Raw genomic sequence first — 22,412 nt, 5'->3', positions numbered from 1 at the left:
GATTATTTAGCGGACTAAGGAGTCACATTCCTGCAAAGGCAAATATTAAACTCTGAAGATGGAGAAAAGTGACATCTTTTCTTTTAGAGAGCGAGAGAGAGAGAGCGAGAGAGAGAGAGAGAGAGACACCGAGCATGGACAAGACCAGGATTGAGCTTCTTCCTCAGATATTTGTATTCTAGGGGTGCTTTCATATTTCACTCTTTTCTGGAGATAAGGCCAAAGAAGGAGAAAAAAAACAAAAAACACCTGAGTACCTGCTTGCACAGAGTAATTGTTATTTTGTCCTTGGAGCGAACTTGGGAGTTCTTTTTCTTCCTTATAGACATGTTTTTGTCGAACTGTGGTTTTTGTGTCCAGAATCAGGTGCTGTCTCTTTCCCCTTCTACTGTTTCATTTCCCTCCTCTGGGGGTTCAGCCAAGTCGTATTCAGTGTAAACTATATGGGGTCAGGGTGTGTTTATGCAGTTATAAACATGAAGACATGATAAAAAGCCGTCTCACGACTCAGGCGACATGAATCGTGTTAAGATGTGCTACATTTCTGCCCTGCTTCAAAACTAATTGTGTCACTTCTGTGTATTGACTGAAAACATTCTTTACAGCAACAGAAGCTGCTTCCACATCATAATGTTGATGCAAAGCAGAGCTGTGCATTACAGTGATGCACGTGCACGCAGACTGAGGCATGTGAGGTCGAGTCGGTTGCAGAGAACACCATAAATATATTAGTGTGTGAGTTTATGTGACTGCACAACTTGCACGCAATATCAGACGTTAAACAATTTCAGGCAATAAGCAAGGATCCAAGAAGCACATTTGAAACTAGAAGGGCACTCAGAGTGCAGTCCTCTGTCGAGGTCCAAGTGTCTCATTAAAAAAAAAAAAGTAAATAGTGCCCCTCCCCCAGAGAACATTAAAGCCACAGCATATAGATTGTATATTATACAAATAATGAATGTTGAGTTCAATGGTATGAATATTTCATGAGGTGGGTGCGCGTGCATGTACGAGCATGCATGGATTTGCACATATTCGTGCGTGTGGGAGTGCAATGGTACCAAACGTAAGGAACCAAATTTGCACTCTAAATAGAACCAATCCGCACTCTGAATGCAATGCAACACAAATGGGATGAATTAATCCATGTCATTTGACATACAAAGAAAGCACCAATCAAATGACAAGGATCCACTCAGCCGTTATATAAATATATTTATAAAGTAGAAATGGAATATAGCATTCATAACCAACTTGTTGGGGAAGTGTCGTGACACAGACCCACAACAGGGGCATTAATGAAGGGACAATGGAATAGCCAAAAAGTAACAATTTAATGTTGTGAAGGTGCACACGTGATACAGACAGATACAAATATGTGTTATATCAATCCAACAAAAGGTGACGTGTGGCAGGCTCAAAGATAGGAGACGTCCGGTGAGAGAGAAGCCGGAACCCACACAAGCCTCACCACCAACGGACCTGAAGAACACCGGAGCCGCCAAGCCCTGCGCCCCAGGTGGCCTCTGTCTTCAGCAGTCAGACCCGGTACTGCTGGCAGAAAACAGAAACAGTTCTGGATGAGTGTGAGTCCGCACACTCAGTAATCCCACAGTCTGTGTTCAGTTACGGAGGGAGAACCTCCACCTCCAATCACACACTCGTGCAGCTCCTGTCTAACCACTTATCTGGTTGGGGTGTGAAGCGAAGCCGTCGCTGATCACACCAAACGCCAATCCCACAGATAAGGCAAGCACCACAGGAAAACGGCTGCAAAAGAAGTTCAGACTGTTACTCAATGTTTTGTTCAGCAGAGAAAAATTACCTGTATGGAAGACGATTTCTTGGCGAGGAGGTGGAGTTGCAGTCCGGTCTTTATAGTGGTGGTGATGGGTGACAGCTGGTGTTGAGTGATGACAGCTGTCACCTCCAGCGGCTCCGACGCCCTCTCGTGCTTGGAGCCCGCACTCCAAGCAGGGCGCCATCTGGTGGTGGTGGGCCAGCAGTACCTCCTCTTCAGCGGCCCACACAACAGGACCCCCCCCCCTCAACGGGCGCCTCCTGGCGCCCGACCAGGTTTATCCGGGTGCTGGGCGTAGAAGTCGGCCAGGAGGGCCGGGTCCAGGATGAAGCTCCTTTTCACCCAGGAGTGTTCCTCGGGACCATACCCCTCCCAGTCCACCAGATACTGGAAGCCCCGACCCTTGCGACGGACGTCCAGAAGCCGACGCACGGTCCACGCCGGCTCCCCGTCGATGATCCGGGCAGGAGGTGGTGCAGGTCCAGGGGTGCAGAGTGGTGAGGTGTGGTATGGTTTGATCCGGGACACGTGGAAAACAGGATGGATCCGCAGTGAAGCTGGCAGCCGTAGCTTCACTGCGGCCGGGCTGAGGACCTTGGTGATGGGAAAGGGTCCGATATACCTGTCCTTCAGCTTGTGTGATTCCACTTGAAGGGGGATGTCCTTCGTTGATAACCATACCTCCTGCCCAGGCTGGTATGCAGGGGCCGGGGAATGCCGCCGGTCTGCATGGGCCTTGGCCCTCGTCCGGGCCTTCAACAGGGCAGAACGGGCGGTTCGCCACACCCGGCGGCACCTCCTGAGGTGGGCCTGGACCGAGGGCACACCGACCTCACCCTCCACAAGCGGGAACAATGGGGGCTGATACCCCAAACACACCTCGAACGGGGAGAGGCTGGTGGCAGATGACACTTGGCTGTTGTGGGTGTACTCGATCCAGGCCAGATGGGTACTCCAGGCCATCGGGTGCACGGAGGTAACGCAACGGAGGGCCTGCTCCAACTCCTGGTTGGCCCGCTCTGCCTGTCCGTTCGTCTGGGGGTGATACCCGGACGAGAGACTCACGGTGGCCCCCAGTTCCTTGCAAAAACTCCTCCAGACCTGAGAGGAGAACTGAGGGCCACGGTCTGAGACGATGTCCGCTGGTATCCCATGCAGACGCACGACGTGGTGGACCAGGAGGTCTGCTGTCTCCTGGGCCGTAGGGAGCTTCGGGAGGGCCACGAAGTGGGCCGCCTTGGAGAACCGGTCCACTATCATCAAGATGGTGGTGTGGCCCTGGGACGGCGGGAGGCCCATGACAAAGTCCAGGCCGATGTGGGACCAGGGGCGATGAGGCACCGGTAGGGCTCGGAGGAGTCCTGAGGTCCTCTTGTGGTCTGCTTTGCCCCTGGCGCAGGTGGTGCAGGCCTGGACATAGTCCCGGACGTCGGCTTCCATAGACGCCCACCAGAAGCGCTGCTGGACTACTGCCATGGTTCTACGCACCCCAGGATGACAGGAGAGTTTGGACCCATGGCAGAAGTCCAAAACCGCAGCTCAGGCCTCTGGTGGGACATACAGCTTGTTCTTTGGGCCGGTCCCCGGGTCCGGGTTCCATGCCAGGGCCTCCCGGACGGTCTTCTCCACGTCCCAGGTGAGGGTGGCCACGACAGTGGACTCGGGGATGATGGTTTCTGGGGGGTCTGACAGCTCGGCCCTGACTTCCTCTTCATGCACCCGGGACAGTGCATCCGACCGTTGGTTTTTGGTCCCGGGGCGGTACGTAATCTGGAAGTCAAAGCGCCCGAAGAACAGTGACCAACGGGCTTGCCTGGGGTTCAACCGCTTGGCGGTCCGGATGTACTCCAGATTCCGATGGTCCGTGAAAACCGTGAAGGGCACCGCCGCTCCCTCCAACAGGTGTCTCCACTCTTCAAGAGCCTCCTTCACCGCCAAGAGTTCCCGATTGCCGACGTCATAATTCCTCTCAGCCGGGGTCAACCTGCGGGAAAAATAGGCACAAGGGTGGAGGACCTTATCGGACTCCCCGCTCTGGGACAGCACGGCTCCTATCCCTGAGTCAGAGGCATCCACTTCCACTGTGAACTGGCGAGTAGGATCGGGCTGCACCAGAACTGGTGCAGTCGAGAACCGGCGTTTCAACTCCCTAAACGCGGCTTCGCACCGATCCGACCAGGTGAAGGGGACTTTAGTGGAGGTCAGGGCTGTCAGGGGGCTAACTACCTGACTGTAGCCCTTAATGAACCTCCTGTCGAAATTTGCAAAGCCGAAGAACTGTTGCAGTTTCCTACGGCTTGTTGGGTGGGGCCAGTCTCTCACCGCTGCAACCTTGGCCGGATCAGGGGCGACGGAGTTGGAGGAGATTATGAACCCCAGGAAGGACAAAGAAGTGCGGTGGAACTCGCACTTCTCGCCCTTCACAAACAGCCGGTTCTCCAACAACCGCTGTAGGACCTGACGTACATGCTTGACATGAGTCTCAGGGTCCAGAGAAAAGATGAGGATGTCGTCTAGATACACAAAGACAAACCAGTGCAGGAAGTCCCGCAAGACGTCATTAACCAAAGCTTGGAACGTCGCGGGGGCGTTTGTGAGGCCGAACGGCATGACCAGGTACTCAAAGTGACCTAAGGGGGTGTTAAATGCCGTCTTCCATTCGTCTCCCTTCCAGATCCGAACCAGGTGGTACGCATTCCTAAGATCAAGTTTGGTAAATATTTGGGCTCCATGCAGGGGCGTGAACACCGAATCCAACAGATGGTAACGGGTATCGGTTGCGAACCGTAATGTCGTTCAGCCCTCTGTAATCGATGCATGGACGGAGTCCGCCGTCCTTTTTACCCACAAAAAAGAAACCAGCACCCATCGGGGAGGTGGAGTTCCGGATCAGCCCGGCAGCTAACGAGTCCCAGATGTAGGTCTCCATTGATTCGCGTTCCGGACGTGAGAGGTTGTACAGCCTGCTGGACGGGTACTCAGCGCCCGGAATCAAATCGATGGCACAATCGTACGGTCGGTGCGGGGGAAGGGTGAGTGCCAGATCTTTGCTGAAGACGTCAGCAAGATCGTGGTACTCACATGGCACCGCCGTCAGATTGGGGGGGACTTTGACCTCCTCCTTAGCTATCTCACCGGGTGGAACCGAGAATCCTAAACACTCCCAGTGGCAGGTTTCGCTCCACTGCGTCACAACCCCAGATGGCCAATCAATCCGTGGATTGTGTTTCAACACCCATGGAAAACCCAAAATCACTCGGGAGGTAGAAGGTGTTACAAAAAACACTATCTCCTCCCTGTGATTCCCAGACACCACCAAGGTCACTGGCTGTGTCTGGTGTGTGATTAATGGAAGAAGAGTGCCATCTAGTGCTCATACCTTTACAGGGGAAGGCAGAGCCACCAGAGGGAGCCCTACTTCCTTTGCCCATCTGCTGTCCAGCAGATTCCCTTCTGACCCCGTGTCTATAAGTGCTGGGGCGTGAAGGGTTAAATCCTCACAAAGGATTGTGACTGGGATTCGTGCTGATTTTCGGGGTTCCCCCGTGTGCGTGTTATGGCCCACCCTTAGCCCAGTTTCTAAGGACGGGCGTTGTAGTTTGACCGTTTGGGACAGTTCCTTTGTATGTGACCTTTAGACCCACAGAAAAAACACTCCCCGCGGGCCTGCCTCCCTTGTCTGTCCTTTGATTTCATTTTGGCCCTGCTCGTGTCCACAGCTTCATCAGCAGGGGGAGCTGTAGCCACACGGGGCCCTCTGGCTGTGGAGCGTGGGGACGACGGCATCCTTTCGGACCCGGAAGGAAGAGGGACGGCCCGTGCCCGGTCACGCCCCCCGCCCTGCTCCCGACGGTGTTCCTCTAACCGGTTGTCTAAGCGTATAACCAGGTCGACAAGCCCGTCAAAATCCCGCGGTTCCTCCTTAGCCAGCAGGTGCTCCTTCAGGACCGGAGACAGTCCGTTTATGAAGGCAGCGCGGAGTGCAACGGTATTCCAGCCGGACCTCGCAGCCGCGATGCGGAAGTCGACTGCATACTCGGCTGCACTCCGGCGCCCCTGTTGCATTGACAGTAGCATGCTCGAAGCAGTCTCGCCTCTGTTGGGATGATCAAAAACCTGTTTGAACTCCCTTACAAACCCAGCGTATGACGTTAGGAGCCGTGAGTTCTGCTCCCAGAGCGCCGTAGCCCAGGCGCGTGCCTCTCCTCGAAGCAAATTGATGACATAAGCCACCCGGCTAGCGTCTGACGCATACATGACAGGACGCTGTGCAAAGACGAGCGAGCACTGCATCAGGAAGTCCACGCACATCTCAACACAACCTCCGTACGGCTCCGGAGGGCTTATTTATGCTTCAGGGGATGGTGGGGGGGGGGGGGGGGGGGTCGTTGAACGACCAGTGGAACGTTTGTGTCTGACAAAGGATCAGCAGGAGGAGGTGCTGCAGCAGCGCCTTGATCGCGCGCCTCCACCCTGGCGGTGAGAGCCTCCATCCTCCGATTGAGGATAACGTTCTGCTCGGTGACCAGATCCAACCGAGCAGTGAAAGCGGTCAGTATTTGCTGCAGCTCCCCTAACACGCCTCCTGCTGGTGCCTGTGCACCTTGCTCTTCCATTGGCCGTTCAGGCTCGAGTTGACACCCCTCGGGATCCATGACGCTGGCCGAGAAATCCTGTTGGGGAAGTGTCGTGACACGGACCCACAACAGGGGATGTTAATGAAGGGACAATGGAATAGCCAAAAAGTAACAATTTAATGTTGTGACGGTGCACAACGTGATACAGACAGATACAAATATGTGTTATATCAATCCAACAAAAGGTGACGTGTGGCAGGCTCGAAGATAGGAGACGTCCGGTGAGAGAGAAGCCGGAACCCACACAAGCCTCACCACCAACGGACCTGAAGAACACCGGAGCTGCCAAGCCCTACGCCCCAGGTGGCCTCTGTCTTCAGCAGTCAGACCCGGTACTGCTGGCAGAAAACAGAAACAGTTCTGGATGAGTGTGAGTCCGCACACTCAGTAATCCCACAGTCTGTGTTCAGTTACGGAGGGAGAACCTCTACCTCCAATCACACACTCGTGCAGCTCCTGTCTAACCACTTATCTGGTTGGGATGTGAAGCGAAGCCGTCGCTGATCACACCAAATGCCAATCCCACAGATAAGGCAAGCACCACAGGAAAACGGCTGCAAAAGAAGTTCAGACTATTACTCAATGTTTTGTTCAGCAGAGAAAAATTACCTGTATGGTAGACGATTTCTCGGCGAGGAGGTGGAGTTGCAGTCCGGTCTTTATAGTGGTGGTGATGGGTGACAGCTGGTGTTGAGTGATGACAGCTGTCACCGCCCTCTCGTGCTTGGAGCCCGCACTCCAAGCAGGGCGCCATCTGGTGGTGGTGGGCCAGCAGTACCTCCTCTTCAGCGGCCCACACAACACAACTGTTCATATAATACCTGAATACATCCTTGTCATTTGATTGGTGGTTTGTATGTCATGTGATATGGATTATTCATACCATTTACCATTATGTTCCTTTTAGCATGCAATTTTGGTGCTATTAGTGTGTAGTTTTGGTACTATATGCTTTGTGCTATTGCACGCCGTGACCACTAGGCATGCTCACACTAGCAGCGAGGGTGCTTAGCTTAAAACCAAACATGGCGGGGTTTGTTTTGGTGACAGATGACAGTTTGAACAAGCTTATCATCATCGTCATCAGTGCGCCATAAACTGTCTGAAGGCATTTGCAGTATTCGCTGGAACGTCGCTGTCAGATGCAAAGCTCAACAAATTTCTGTCACGATTTTTCGTTGGACTGAGGAAAGCAGACGGCAGTCTGTACATGAAGAAGTCAGTGCACAGCATCAGATACAGACATTGTCAAGATCTGCTTTTGCAAGTTGACTGAGAACAGTTTTGGATTGGATTGCACTGCTATTTAAAGTTCATGTTGGACTATTTGGAACCTCTTGACTTAAAAAGGACCTGCAATGCAAGTGCCTTTTCTCTTGTTTATAAATGAATAAAATATCAAATGACAAGGATCTAGTTTAGGTGTTATATAAAACAAATAATGAATGTTTTTTCATTCATGCAATGGAAAGAATATTTCATGGAGGTGAAAGATCCATCTTTCACCTCCTATCTAATTGCTATAACAAATCAATGTTTTTTTCATTAGATAAGAAAGATCCCTTCTTCTTGGGTGCAGACCCCTTGATGGATGCCATCATATCGTGTCATCACTAGATAACAGTAAATCCTGCAGAATGGAGCTTTAAAGCTGTAGTACCTTTTTTGTTTGTTTGCTTTTAATTAAAAATAATTTTCTTTGGTACTTTTGTTTTTCCCCTCCATGAATACTCAAATAAATAGAGAATTCACAACATGATGAGAATTCACCTGGTCTGGAAATATTTTAGAATTTTGACCCACATGGGTTAAAATTCAGTGATACCATAACACATTTTCTGCAGTTATGTTACAGGTGACACTCAAATGGCATGCTGGGAAACTTCCTTGGCATCACCATCATGGAGCCAAAGAAATGCAGTAGACATTCAGTTTAGGACTGAGAGTGGCAAAAAAAAAGAGAAGGTAAAATTAAAGCAGAAAGAAAAAATATGATGGACAAAGCTATGAAACATGACAGTCAAGCCAACCACTGTTACATTTTTCTTCTACATTTCCTCCTGTACTAAGGGTATGGGTGCTGGAAATGGCCAAAATGGTGATGAATATACTGTGTGTTTACATACTCAGTGAAACAGTTATTTTAAATCTAATTTTAAGTGAAATTACTGTATTTTTCATGAAATCCACCCAAATAAATACTTCAGTGACAATAACATTACCAGTAATTTTGAAATGTACCACAGAAATAAAAAAAGGAATTTTACAATCACTAGATTCCAATATGATGTCAATTTCTTTGAGGAAAATTGAAAAGGGACTACACTTTCAAATGATAAACTGGAATTTTTGAAGCTATGCTGAAAAAATTCAGAAATGAGTGACAAACAAGCCATTTATCTAAAACAGAATCAAACAAAGCAACAACCAATAAAATACAGGCTGAATCCCACATTAAGAATCAAATCAAATCTTGCATCGTTGACCACTGAACTAGAAGAAATCAAAGCCTGAAAATGTTTTATCTACTGGTTCGGAATGCGTTTATTAAATTTTAAGCAGCGTGTGGAATGGAAAGTTTTTCTTCTCTGAAAATTTGTGCTCAGTAAATTTCATGTTAGATGAAGGCCACTTTGTCGGTTTTCCCTTTGACACATGACAAAACATGGCAGACAGCATTTTACCACGTTCCACCGCACTCAGGAAATAGTCCATTTATCAGGGTGCAGTTTGTAACTGTTGGTGAAAGATGTGTGTCGCCCAAATTTACTGTGCATGTGCTGTGGATAAAACTACAGTCATTTCAGGCTGGAATCTGCAAGATTTCAGGTAATCTGATGAAATCAAAAGTGCACAATCTAACATCACCTGCACAAGGCACAACAAAAAACATCTGAAGCAGTGATGCAGGTGGGTTTTTGTTTTTGAGTCAGATGGATAATGATGTTTGTGTGTGTGTGTGTGTGGTGTCATAGGAGTTAATCTCACTGTCTATTTGCTTCCTGCCACATATTGATTTTTATACCAGTGAAGGCTAAGTGTTCCTTTCCATTCTGAGGCTTCTTCACTGTTTATCACAGTTTTCTCATCTATGCTGCTTCACTTTTCTGTTTTACTTTTGACTTTTGCTAAACTTCTGAAAGTTTCTTCTCTCAAACTTAGATTTTTCTTTCTCTCTATAACTAGTCATAAATCTTTAATGTGAATATTGTTTTAATTCAATTGGAACACAGTCATTTTCGTTTATGCTTTTTAAACGAGTGGTTGATATGACAAACCGCAGCAGTTAAAATTTCTTTTGGCAAGGGAGCAATTAACACTCACATTCATCTTCAACCGCTTATATGGGATTGGGACGCAGGGCCAACAGCTCCAGCAGGGGACCCCAGACTTCCCTTTCCTGGGCCACATTGACCACCTCCGACTGGGGGATCTCGAGGCATTCCCAGGCCAGTGTGAAGATATAATCTCTCCACCTAGTACTGGGTCTTCCCCAGGGTCTCCTCCCAGATGGACATGCCTGAAACACCTCCCCAGGGAGGAGCCAGCATTTAACACGATATTGTTAAATATGTGAATGAAATGACCCAGGTAGTTTCATCCAGCTGGTAGATTAGTGGCAGCATGAATTACTTGTGATAAAAATGTACATACCAAACTAGATTTACAGGATATTGTGGGAGAAAGTCACATTCCATCCACCCGTCCAAAACCTGCAGACACCCAAACATTTGATTTTGTTTGTCACAGTTGGGAGTTATGACGGCTAAACTGGAACCAGGACTTAGGCTGAGTAGAACCCCAGGATGCAGGACAGCCCAGACACAGAAGGTAAAACAGTTTATTTGATACAGAGGAGTTTCACACAAATCCAGAGTTAAAGTGCAGGAAACCTCTTTGTCTGAAAAGGAGGACAAAATTGTAGAATCATCTTCATACAGGTGCAAATGAACTGAGGCAGACTCAGTGGCTGGAAAAAAACCCCAGAGGATCATCTTCATGAAAAGTGAGTACAATGGAGAAAACTCCCTTCTTGGAGTGTATCAACTGAGGAATCTTTATCAAAGGTGAAAAACTGAAGAAATGTCTTCAAAGAAGAGTAAAACCACAGAGAACAGATACAACTAAGGAATGTCTTTTCTTCTTAGAAGTGGAATTTCAACTTAAAGACAGGATTCAACCAAAATAAGTCTTTTCTTCTTTTACCCAAAAGGGTTCAAAACCCAGAGACAGGAGTTAAATCAAAAAGTCATTTTTTCTTAGCGAAAGATTACAACTCCAGAATGCAACAAAACAAAAAACAATTCTATACTCCTAACCCAACGTGGCCGAAACATCAGAAACATGAAGCCATCAACCAACAATGTACAACAAACACACCTACAATGAATCAGCAACTAGAAGCAAGCTGGAGCCATTATATATAGCCACCCTCATCAGTTGCAGGTGCAGACTCAAACAGGTGGATTCAATCAGAGGCTGAGGAGCTGTAATGGATCTAAGGAAACACCAGAGGGCACCAAACATACAGACACTACATAAACTGAATATAATACTTGGAATAGAAGACGATAATGCACATGCAGAGAATAATGAAAAAACCAGAGAAGAGTAAAAATGCCAAGATGTGATACTAGATCAGAAGCTGGGAAATGCATAGAATAATAGACAAGATAACAGATAAAAAGACAAGATAAGAAGCTAGGAAAATACTGTGAGAACATCGAGATGAGAACAGATGTGAAACAGCAACTAACAATAAGGAGAGTAAACCAACTCAAACCCCACACAGACAGAACCACAACAGTGTTGTTCAAACTCTGTACAATCACACCGACCCATTATCACATCCTACCTTGTTTAGAAAGATAAAATTTAAACAAATATACACAGTTATTTTATGAACACAGAGAAAAGATAGTTCCGATGTTAATGAAGGGATGTGTCTTAAAGAAAAAGTCCCAGTACGCTGTATCTGTGCCTGCACCTTTAAATGGAAAGAAGTTGCTGTTTGACACGCATGCACACACGCACACAGTCCATCAGTCTCCCGGATTGCGTTGGTGTGTCTTATAGAACAATTTCTGTGACATGTCACAGAAATACAAAGTGAAACACTCTGGAAAAGGTTCTTTCAGCAGGGGATTTCAGGGAACTGTGGGCCTTTAAGGATATTTGACCTGCTTAAAACAAAACCAAAAAGTGGAAATATCTGACAAACTGTCAGGCAAATTTAAAAGTTCAACAATGAAGTTAAAGTAACTGCCCAAGTCAGCAGTAAAATGAGCATGGGGTCAGAGTTGAGCTCAAGGATCAATGTCAGTGGCGTTTAAAAAAAGCTCACCTTTGTCTCCTGACGTCTCATTAAAGCGTTGAGCAGAGGAATCTACAATAAATTCTTGACCCCGTCCCAGTGTCTGCCCACATGGGCTCACAGATATCGACGTGCATTCTTGATAAGTCTGCAGCACTTAGCATGTGTAGGCTTTCTCATGCAGTTATCAATTCCTTTTTATTCACGTAAAAAAAACAAAAAACTGAAGCTATTCCAGCAGAAAATTAAATGAAACAAAAACAACCAAAAATCTTAAATCAGAGGGTAAGGTTGGAAGCAAGAATCCCAAGTTTAGATGGAAATTCAGGTTCCTGTTAAGACTGAAAATGATTTCCCTCATCCTTTTGTTAAACTGCTTTTCCTGTAGAAGTCCACCGAGGGCCATTGGTACTGGTGTACTGATTAGAGTCTATGACTCCTCCTTGCTTACTTTACCATCCAATGCCGGTGTTGCCGACCAAACGGTCCCCCTAAAAATTGGTCTGCCCTGCCTTCACAGCCCATGCGCCATTCACTGATTATCACCTCGTTTCTGCATCAAACTGCACTCCAGTCATCATCTATCTCAGCGACAAATGTCTGAAGCTTTTGTACTACAATCATTTCTACATAAATTCAGCATTATTTCATAATAAAAGACTGGGGAAGTGATCAGAACGCCGCAACAGCACGTCTGACCTGCTGCTGCTGCTGCGCCTACATCAGTAGCGACTCACTGATTGTCACCTCATTTTCTGCTTAAAACGGCCCAGTTTCTGCTTAAAACTGACTTGAAAATGATTTAAGAGATTTTACTTTATCTTTATCTGATGGTTAATAATCACATTATTCCCTTTGATTGCTTTGGGTGGAGAGAGTCAGACTCAGAGAGTCAGACTCAGACGAGTTTCTGTGGTCCGAAATGACGCAAGCGCAGTGAAGGCAGGGCAGACCAATTTTTAGGGGGGACTGTCCAGTCTGCGACACCGGGACGCATTTTCACCTGGGTGGACTGGGAGGATGCAGATGAAGTGTCTTGTCAAAGAACAAAGATAGGCAGGAAGGAATTGAACCCAGATTTACATATTGGTAGTCCAACTCCACTCGCACTGACCTATCTGCTGTACCGAACAAATCAAATAAACCCCAAACAAAACTTTTCCAAAATATGCTATGTGGCACAGTTTGTAAACTAAAACCCATTCAAATTCTACCATATCTCACAGCATGTTTTGATTCAGCATCACAAAATATACATTAATCTATTGGTTCGTGATATTGATACGAAAAGTGTCACATTTTTGTAACGGGAGCATGAATTCATTCAAATGCATTCTGTGACAAGAGCACGAAATTAAATTAATGGGTCAATTTTTCCACAATAACAGTTTACATCTTTAGCTAAATGTGTCATTAAATACTTAGCTAAGTACTAGACTATCTCTGTTACTCCCTCTATCCTCTGCCATTCATTTCACTTCTTCTTATTTCCCTTCAGTAGGCTATCTCCTCTTAATACACTGCAATAAATAAATAAATAAATTAATTAATTAAAGGAACACTTTGAAAACACATCAGATCTCAACTGGAAAAAAAAGTCATGCTGGATCTTTCCTGATATGTACTGGGTAATGTGTTAGGAATGAAAGGACGCCACATTGTTTGATGGAAATGAAAATTGTCAGCCTACAGAGCGCTAAATTCAAAGACACCCTGAAAATCAAAGCAAAAAAAAAAAAATGATGCAGCAGACTTTTTTCCAAAACATTTCATTGCAGCAACTCACAATGGTTCTTAGTAGATTTATGGTCCCCATGTGCTTTTATGCATGTCTGATGACATCTGGGCATGATCCAAATGAGATAACAGATCCTGGGGGATCTCCTCTCAGATCTGGACCAGAGCATCACTTAGCTCCGGGACAGTCTGAGGTGCAACCTGGAGGTGTCTGATGGAGAGAAACATAATGTCCCAGGGGTGTTTTATTGGATTTAGGTCAGGCAAATGTGGGCAGTCAGTGATACCAATTAGTTCATCCTCCAGGAACTGCCTGTATGCTCTCACCACATGAGGTTGGGCATTGCTGTGCACCAGGAGGAACCAACACCCACTGCACCAGCACAGGGGTCTGAGAATGGGTCCAAGGATTTCATTCCGATATGTAATAGCAGACAGGGTGCTGTTGTCTAGACTGCACATGTCTGTGCATTCTTCCGGGGATATACCTCCAACAGACCATTACTGACCCACCACCAAACCGGTCATGCTGAATAATGTTTCGGGGAGCATAACATTCATGATGTCTTCAGACCCTTTCACATCTGTCACGTGCTCAGGTTGAACGTGCTCTCATCTGTGAAAAGCACAGGGCGCCAGTGGTGGAACTGCCAGTTCTGATGTTCTATGGAAAATGCCAGTCGAGCTTCAAGGTGCCAGTCAGTGAGCACAGGGCCCACTACAAGATGTCAGGCCCTCAGACCACCTTCATGAAGTCTGTTTCTGATTGTTTGGTCGCCTGCTCAACCAACCTGCTTGAGGGTTCATCTGGTTCCTCCTTGCGCAAAGGATCATATACTGGTCCTGCTGACAGGTGAAGGACATTCTATGGCCCTGTCCAGCTCTGCTACAGTCTCCTGGAATCTCCTCCATGCTCTTGAGACTGTGCTGGGAGACACAGCAAATCTTCTGGCAATGACACGTATTGATGTGCCATCCTGGAGGAGTTAGACTACCTGTGCAACCTCTGTAGGGTCCAGATACTGCACCATTCACACCGACACTGATCCTAGCCAAATCAGAAAAGATGAGGAGGGGAAAAATGTTATTGACCTCCATCTGTAAAGCCATTCCTGATGTGGGTGTCATTTAATTGTTGCTCCTCCAGTGCACCTGTTGTTAATTTGATTAACACCAAAGCAGCTGAAACTGATTAACAACCCCCTCTGCTACTTAACTGACCACATCAATATCCCAGAAGTTGAATTGACTTGATGCTATACTCTGATTAAAAAGTGTTCCTTTAATTCTTTGAGCAGTATATAGTATGTTCGAGCCACTTCTTCTTCCTACCTTTCAGCTTTCATTCATTTTTTTTCAGTTCCAACTTCTTGAAATGCACGTTCATTTTTTTTCTTCGCTAATCCTTTGTTCTCCCACATAATACTTAGCATCCTTCATTATAACCATATTCCCAGTGCATCTAGCATATTTTCTTCCTTAGGCCCACTTAGATAAAGCAGTCTAATCTTTTAGTCTACTAAACTTACTTAATCGACTAAGGTTAGTCACCCAACATTAGCTGACTAATATCTGTTTCACATCGATGGCTAAATTTGTAGCTTAGCCATCTAACGTTAGTTGACGATTTTCATGGGCACAAGTAGCTTCGCAAGTGCCGTTGCCAAGAAACGGCTCCAATGTGCAAGAGTTTTGTTTACTTCCAGGTTGGTCATCTGCTACAAACATGACCAAGTCCACCGCACCAGAGGAGAAGCGGTCCCGGCCTCAGCATCCGTAAACATCTCCAATGGATTATTCCGGCCCCAAAACACCCGATCCCACCGCAAGCCTCTCCTTCCTTACTGCTCCATCAAGTGGTGGTACATGATAGGTGCAATTTTTGAGGTAAGACAGTGAAGTTTTGTCGACTAAAGTAAGATTAGCATCCTCTGTAGCAGGCAAAAAACTTTAGTCAGCTATCGCAAAACTTTAGCCGACTACGCGCTTTGTGTAACGACTAACAATAAAAGATTAATCGACTAAGTGAGTTTTGTGGACTAAACAAGATTAGATTGCTTTATGAAACCGGGCCCAGGTGTCCTCCTTGGTGAGGAGTGAGATGGCAGTACCGTGCTATCTCACTCCTCAATGTTGCTGAGAAGGTGTTGGCTCATGTTGTCGTCCAACGTTTAAACCATTTTGCAGACCATATACTTCCTGCGAGTCAGTGTGGCTTTAGATTAGAAACATCTACCACTGACATGATCTTTTCCCTTTGACACCCTCAGGAGAAGGCAGTGGAACAAAACCGACCTTTGGTTATGGCCTTTATCGACCTCACCAAAGCCTTTGATCTCGTAAACAGAACAGTGCTCTTTACCATCCTTCAGATCGTCAGCTGTCCACCTGTTCTTCTATCCATCATCTGTTCCTTCCACGATGGGATGCAGGCAACCGTCACTTTTGATGACATGTTTTCGGATGCATTTGAGATGCAAAATGGTGTTAAGAAGGGATGTGTACTGCTCCCACACTCTTTGGTATTTTTTTCTTAGTCCTACTGAAACACGCTTTTCCAGACCCATCTGGCATTTCACTATGTACAAGATCAGATGGCTCCTTGTTCACCTTGCAAGATTGAAAGCCAAGACAAAGACTCGTACCCTCTTGATTCACCAGCTCCTTTTTGCGGATGACACAGTGTGTTTGCTGCACACTCAAGAAGGTCTGAAGTCTCTGTGTGATTCCTTCTCTTCTGCCTGCACTGCCGTTGATGTAACGATCGGTATCCCCTAGAGCAAAGTGATGTACTGAGGCCTACCAGCACCACCAGTCATCAGCATCAATGCGCAAGCCTTTAGAGGTAGTTGACCAGTTTTGTTACCTTGTGTCAACTGTTACCAGTATAAAACAACTCGAGGCTAAAATCATTAAATGAATTGGCAAGACCTCTTCTACCTTTGGCAGTCTAAAAGACCGTGTGTGGTACAACAAAAGGTTATCTCTCAACACCAAAGTCAAGGTGTACAAAGCTTGTGTGCCTTCTGTCCTGCTTTATGGGAGCGAAACGTGGTCATCATATGCCAGTCAAGAGAGACGTTTAAACTCTTTCCACCTCAGATGTCTTCGTAAAATTTCCAAAGTCTACTGGCAGGACAAAATCCCTGACGTAAAAACCTTGGATATGTTTGGTTCATGTAATCTATTCACCATTCTAAGAACACACCGTCTACACTGGCTGGGCCATGTCTACCGCATGGATGACTTGCATATCCCAAAATGGTGAACTGAGTGATGCCAAACGTCCCTTGGGTTGTCCTCTATTCTGTTTCAAGGACGTTGTGAAGAGAGACATGAAGGACTTTGACATCCCTCCGTGTACGTTTAAGGAAATTGCTGCAGACAGACCTGCATGGAGATCTGCCATCCATGGTGGCAGCCTCATCTTGTCAGGCAATTTTGCTGAGCTCCGCCACTGTCAACATATTGTCAGAGTGTCTCGGTATCAACATCAACTACACAACATATGACAGTTCTTCACTACTATCATCAATTTGATGTAAAGGACAAACCATGCCTTGGTGTCCATTTTTCTGAGCCATATAAGGCAGCAGTCCAAACCAAGCCTTCAAAGGTCTAGGAATCAGGAATCAACTAGGAATCAGACAATTCGTAGTTGTTTTGATAGATTTTGAATGTTAACAGACTTATTATTCTGTCAAAGACAGGTTAAGGCATTGCAGTTCTTGTTCTCACACTTTTCTCATTTGTCCCATTTGCTGATACCAAGCTTTCCAGGTATTTAGACTAACTCCAGCCTCTCACTTTCCAGAGTTTTGTTCTCTTCCTACTTATTTGTTGTACTTTTTTCTTTTAGAACTGATCATTCCCACATCATTTGATTCCTTATTGATTTTATTTATCTTTCTCTTCAATCCTTCTTCTTTGTTGTAAATGGTAACTTACATTAAATATCTTGTAAGTATCTTCTATTAAATATTTCAACATGAAATATTACAATTCCAACCTAGATGTCAGGAAAAGACAACTAAAAATATGTTAACTTTTTTAAGACATTATGGCTGAGCGTTCCCTCAGGGCGGGCATCCGGCATAAAACCGATATCAGATTCAATAGTGGATCATAAATCAGGTTTCCATGCTGGATTGACTGCGACCGCCAGGCTACTTTTAGTCAGCAGGCTTCCAGCAAAAACTATGCTACTCTTGATTAAAGGGGGTGGGGGTGTCCAGAGGTAGTATTAGCGAAGGAAAGGTGGATGCACTGAGGCAGGAGGGGAGGAATTTGAATATTGTTACTTCACTAAAACAAAACAACTGTGACATATCCCAGAGTAGACTGTGCATACAAGAAGCCAAGTGGAAGGGGAGCACAAAAGTACAGGGGCTTAGGCTCTTTTACTGTGGTGGGGATCGGAGAAAAAAAATGGAGTTGAGGTAATGTGAGGGAAGACTATATTAAGAGCATATTGAGTGTAAATATGGAAATGGAAGGGATGTGATAAATATCATCTTGTCATTTATTATGTCATTCTAAATAAAATGATCAATACATTTATGTAAATGTATAAATAATTAAAAAATACATTAATATTTTATGTTAAGTTGTTTTTTTACATGATACATTGAGAGCTGAGTTATTATTTTCTTAAATATTGACTGCCCTATTGGAACGAACATGGATTCACTGCAAAAACTGATATCTAAGCAAGCAAAAAAGGACTTGGTTAAAGAAAATTTGACTTAATTTTTGTCTAAATAGAAAAATAATATTGTCAACCATTTTTTATAAAAGAAAAAATGTCTTATTTTGGGAAAATATATCTCACTGTTTTCTTAATAAGTTTTTCCAGCTAATATCCAGCTGTATTTAATCAGTAACAAAGAAAGGCAATGGATTTCAAATCATCCAAATAAAGGAACAAGATTGTTTTCCTTGTTTTGAGGAAAACAATCTTAAATCTTTTCTTAAAATAAGAATTCTGTCTAGTTTTAAGGCACATTTTGATTATTCTGTTGCCTAGACATTTTGCTAGTTTTGAGAATTCTAAACAAGTAAATGTTTCTCACCCCATTGGCAGATTTATTTGCTTAATACAAGACAATTTGGCAAGATTTCCGATTATCTGGCTTATTTTGAGAGGGAGAGTTTTTGCAGTATTGGTGTACTTTGCATTTCGTGCTTTTCGAGTATGTTCAGTGAAATATTGTTGCATGGCTGCAGGTTAGTAAGTCCCCATTGAGCAGTGAAACTTTGCAATTCATCCCCACCGGTGCAGGATTTCATGTCTTGATCCAGTGGGATTGTTAATAAAATAAATAAACAAATAATAGAATTCCGGCTGACTAAGTGTCAGCGAAGTGTTTTAAGAGACTTTAAACTTCTGTGTCTGGACTTTTTAGCACACAAGCCCCCAAATATTATTGCCTGCTTACTTCACATTAATGTGGTGGTGAGAAAAGAATGTTAAAAGCATGCACTTACCACATTTTTTGCTCACCTGTATCAATACCCAAACTCTTTTCTGTGTGCAAAGCCTTGATTTTGAAAAATAATATTTTTGAGTTAACAAAATAAAGTGCTCCACTGGGTGTTAGCTCACAGAGAATAATCATGTGTTTTTAGTTTTGAATTACAGACTAACTATTATTTTGACCATAAAAGTGTCTTAAGGCTTCTCTTTACATGCGCTACATGTACATCCAAAAGCAAGGGACCACCCACTCTGCAGCTGACCTCAAACATTTTCGGGATGATTCTTGCTCTGGGTGGGTTAAACTTTGAAACTGACTCTAGTTTAGCACAAAGCTTCCTCAAATACCGTCATAACAAAAATGTACATACCACCCATGTTGGAATTGAAGAGAATACCTCAACGGATAAACCCCTGCAAAAATCAAGCTTCTATAAAATACCCCTGTGCCAAGTTTTCACGACTGTTTCTTCTTCACAGGAAGCCATGACAAAGTAAGACCTTCAGATTAAAAGGCTTCATACAAGATGGATGGATACGCCAAGCATTTTCCAACAACTACCTATGGGTGAAAGCTGACGCACTTCATGGAAAATCTTCCCTTTGACTATATGACCGTCCTTTTCTACATGTCTAATGTGCCCTGGTGTTAATATGCCGCAATCAGACTGCAAATATGTGAACAACAACCATCACTACAGCCTCCACAGCGTACCCACTACTGGTATCAATGGAAAGAAGCCCATCATAACTTTTTTTGACTTTAAGCACAAAAATGGACCCGAACATCTGGAGATCCATTGGGTTTCCCTGTTGTCATTTGGCAACCTGCGAAGTATCTCAAAAGTCAAAGTTGTCAGCTTTCTGTTGGGTTTGACACTGACATTCTTCATAATGGCTTCCTACATCCTGACGTGGGACAGGAAAGGGTTTTTGGTCGCCCCCGACATGGATGTCTCCACAGGCACAATCGCAGTTTCTTCTGTTTGTTTGGGAAAAAGTTCGATAGACATTGATTTACTGGCAGGGCTGATTGGGTCCAAATTGAAATACACAGCCAGGAAGGTGCCCAATGAAAAGGATGTGATTGGAACAGAACCCCACGTAAGCATTTACTAAACATGTTTTCACATTTATTGCATGGTAATTTGTCATATATATTGCATAAAATGTGATACATTTCATCTAACTGGAAATAAATGAAAATGAATGGAAGAATAAATTGATTTCATATTTTGACAAATGATAAAAAACAAAACAAAAATGCTCTTTGATGAGAGTCGCACAACTAATAACCAAAGGTTATGTGCATTGTATTATGTATATGTCGCGGACATGAATGAGCGAAGCTCTTCAGCTTCTTACCATGTCGGGGGTGGGGGTGCTGCTTCTTTATTTGCATCTCACATGCCTGGAAAAAGTTCTCACCGTGTAATTTAGGTCCTTCAGACTTTTTTTTTTCCACTAAATGCTTCTGGGGAGCATAAGCATGGCTAAAAAACTTCAGCTTCAACATGGGGTGTTTACATTGCTGTATCCACTATACAACAGAACCACCCTGCGTCTTGGATGACAACCACCCTGGCAGACAACTAGTCCACTCCCAACATTCAAAACTAACCACTTAACTGGTGGCAATGAGGGGAAATGTATGTGTTGACCTTCTCCAGATGATGAGGTCCTCAACACTGAGCTACCTGCATGCTGGATTATGGTCAGTGTTGCAGACCAAATGGTCCACCCCTAAAAATTGGTCCGCCTTTTGCATCTGCGCATGCGTCATTTGGGAACACAGCAGCACGTCTGAGATGGAGTCTCTTCACCCAAAGCAATTAAATGGATTAATGAGATTATTAACCATCAGATGATAAAGGTAAAACCTCTTAAATTATTCTAAAGTCAGTTTTTAAGCAGAAACGAGGCCGTTTAAAGCAGAAACTCTGCGAAATTCCAGCACCAGGGGGACCATATGGTCGGCCACACCGGAATAATGTGCTACATGGTCAAAATGGCGTATCTGTTTTTCTCTAACAATGCAACTGATACTCCTCAGCTGAAGTCTCCCAAGTAATTGTTCATTTGACACAAAGTCATTCCAGTGATACCCAAGGATTTTCTGAAGAAACCTAGCACCAAAAAACCTATAGGTCACTGACTAGCATCCAAGTGTCACAACCATACAGTGAGACAAGAAGCACAAGGACTCTGAAGATTTGGACCCATGCTTCTATTTTGTTCAGTTGGCCATTTTTTTCCCCTAAAATGAACCAGAAACAACTGTTTAATATTTTGACAGCAATGAAATAGGCTTCCATTGTAGTTTAGTTTTTACTTGACATAGCAATACACAGGAGCAGAGCTGAGCTGACCTGTATCTTGTTATCCGCTGAAGCTCAAGATCATAGTTGGGGCTCAAATTACTCAAGAGACCCAAGTTTTAATTTTGATCCAGTTAAACATTTCCACTTCAGTTCCTGATTAGATGATCCCTCGTTGTCCACCAGTAACAGGTCTGCTGCATTAAAATGATAAATGTAACAGAATGTAAAGCATAATGACTGAACACATACAGTGTCAAGTTATGTTGAGATAATGCAGAATGGAAATGGTTTTAGATGTTGAGAATAACCAAAGGCAAGATTAGACAGTTTGTCTAAAAATCTTCAAAGCAATTCCCCAGGTCAAGCTTGGTAGGGAAAATATTATTATTATTATTTGTCTCATTATTTTATTAAATAAAATAATGCTCAGCTTAACTTGTGGCTGAACCTTTCAACCAGCAATATCAAGAATATGTTGTGGAAAATGTACACGCAATATGCTACATAATGTTAAAAGATGGAGGAGGACTATCGGTCGGCCTCGAAGAAATTCTGGCAAACCCTCCGACGCCTCAGGGAGCAGAAGCAGCTCTCCACCAGCACTGTCTACAGTGCGGGTGGGGATCATTAAAATAACCGCTTAGTTCTAAATGGCGAAAAATCAAACTGCAAGGAAAGAAATCCATTTCCTGTTCTTATCATTTAACTCAGGCATAAAAGTTTCAATGTGATTTTCTGTTTCTTTTTCACCTTGTTTCCACATAGCCTATGGACTGAGTCCGTAATATGTGTGATGGTCCATCTATTGTTCAACACCAAGAAATGCATTTGTTTACAGAGACCACAGCAGCCAGAAGAGGCTGTTTTTGTTTGGTTTTCATCATGTAGTTGTGAGGAATATGCACACAGAAATCTATAAAGACAGAAACAAGAAGTGACAAATCTGTCTATTTCTTTTTACATTTCCAAATACCCTTTGTGTGCCCACATTAAGCAAAGAAAATGAAGGAGCAACATTAGCTTTTCAAAGCTTTATCAACTTTCCAAAGCTAGTCTCTCCGAAATCCACGGCGAAATCCATACACTATGTTGGACATCACGGAGGTTTCCATAGGAATTAATGGGT

The 22,412-nt window shown here is 44.6% G+C and overlaps 1 protein-coding gene across 5 annotated transcripts in view; it reads left to right on the top strand.

Annotated features, from left to right (window-relative positions):
* The window catches only part of LOC117523566 (carbohydrate sulfotransferase 15-like), a 51,938-nt gene that overhangs the window by 8,989 nt on the left and 20,537 nt on the right, over positions 1 to 22,412 (top strand). For 4 of the 5 annotated variants that reach the window (XR_004564543.1, XM_034185125.1, XM_034185127.1 and 1 more), the window contains exon 2: positions 19,446 to 20,069. Coding sequence is in view for 4 of the 5 variants with exons in the window: in XM_034185125.1 (XP_034041016.1) it covers positions 19,602 to 20,069 (468 nt within the window). In the remaining variant the exon portion in view is untranslated. Of the gene's footprint in view, positions 1 to 10,188; positions 10,270 to 19,445; positions 20,070 to 22,412 lie in introns of all 5 variants that reach the window. The other variant, XM_034185126.1, reaches the window with a different exon arrangement.

This window comes from Thalassophryne amazonica, chromosome 13 (genome assembly GCF_902500255.1).
Source record: "Thalassophryne amazonica chromosome 13, fThaAma1.1, whole genome shotgun sequence".
Classification (NCBI taxonomy): Eukaryota; Metazoa; Chordata; class Actinopteri; order Batrachoidiformes; family Batrachoididae; genus Thalassophryne; species Thalassophryne amazonica.
The sequence above is the reverse complement of the archived record's forward strand: the minus strand, read 5'-3'. Positions and strand labels throughout refer to the sequence as shown.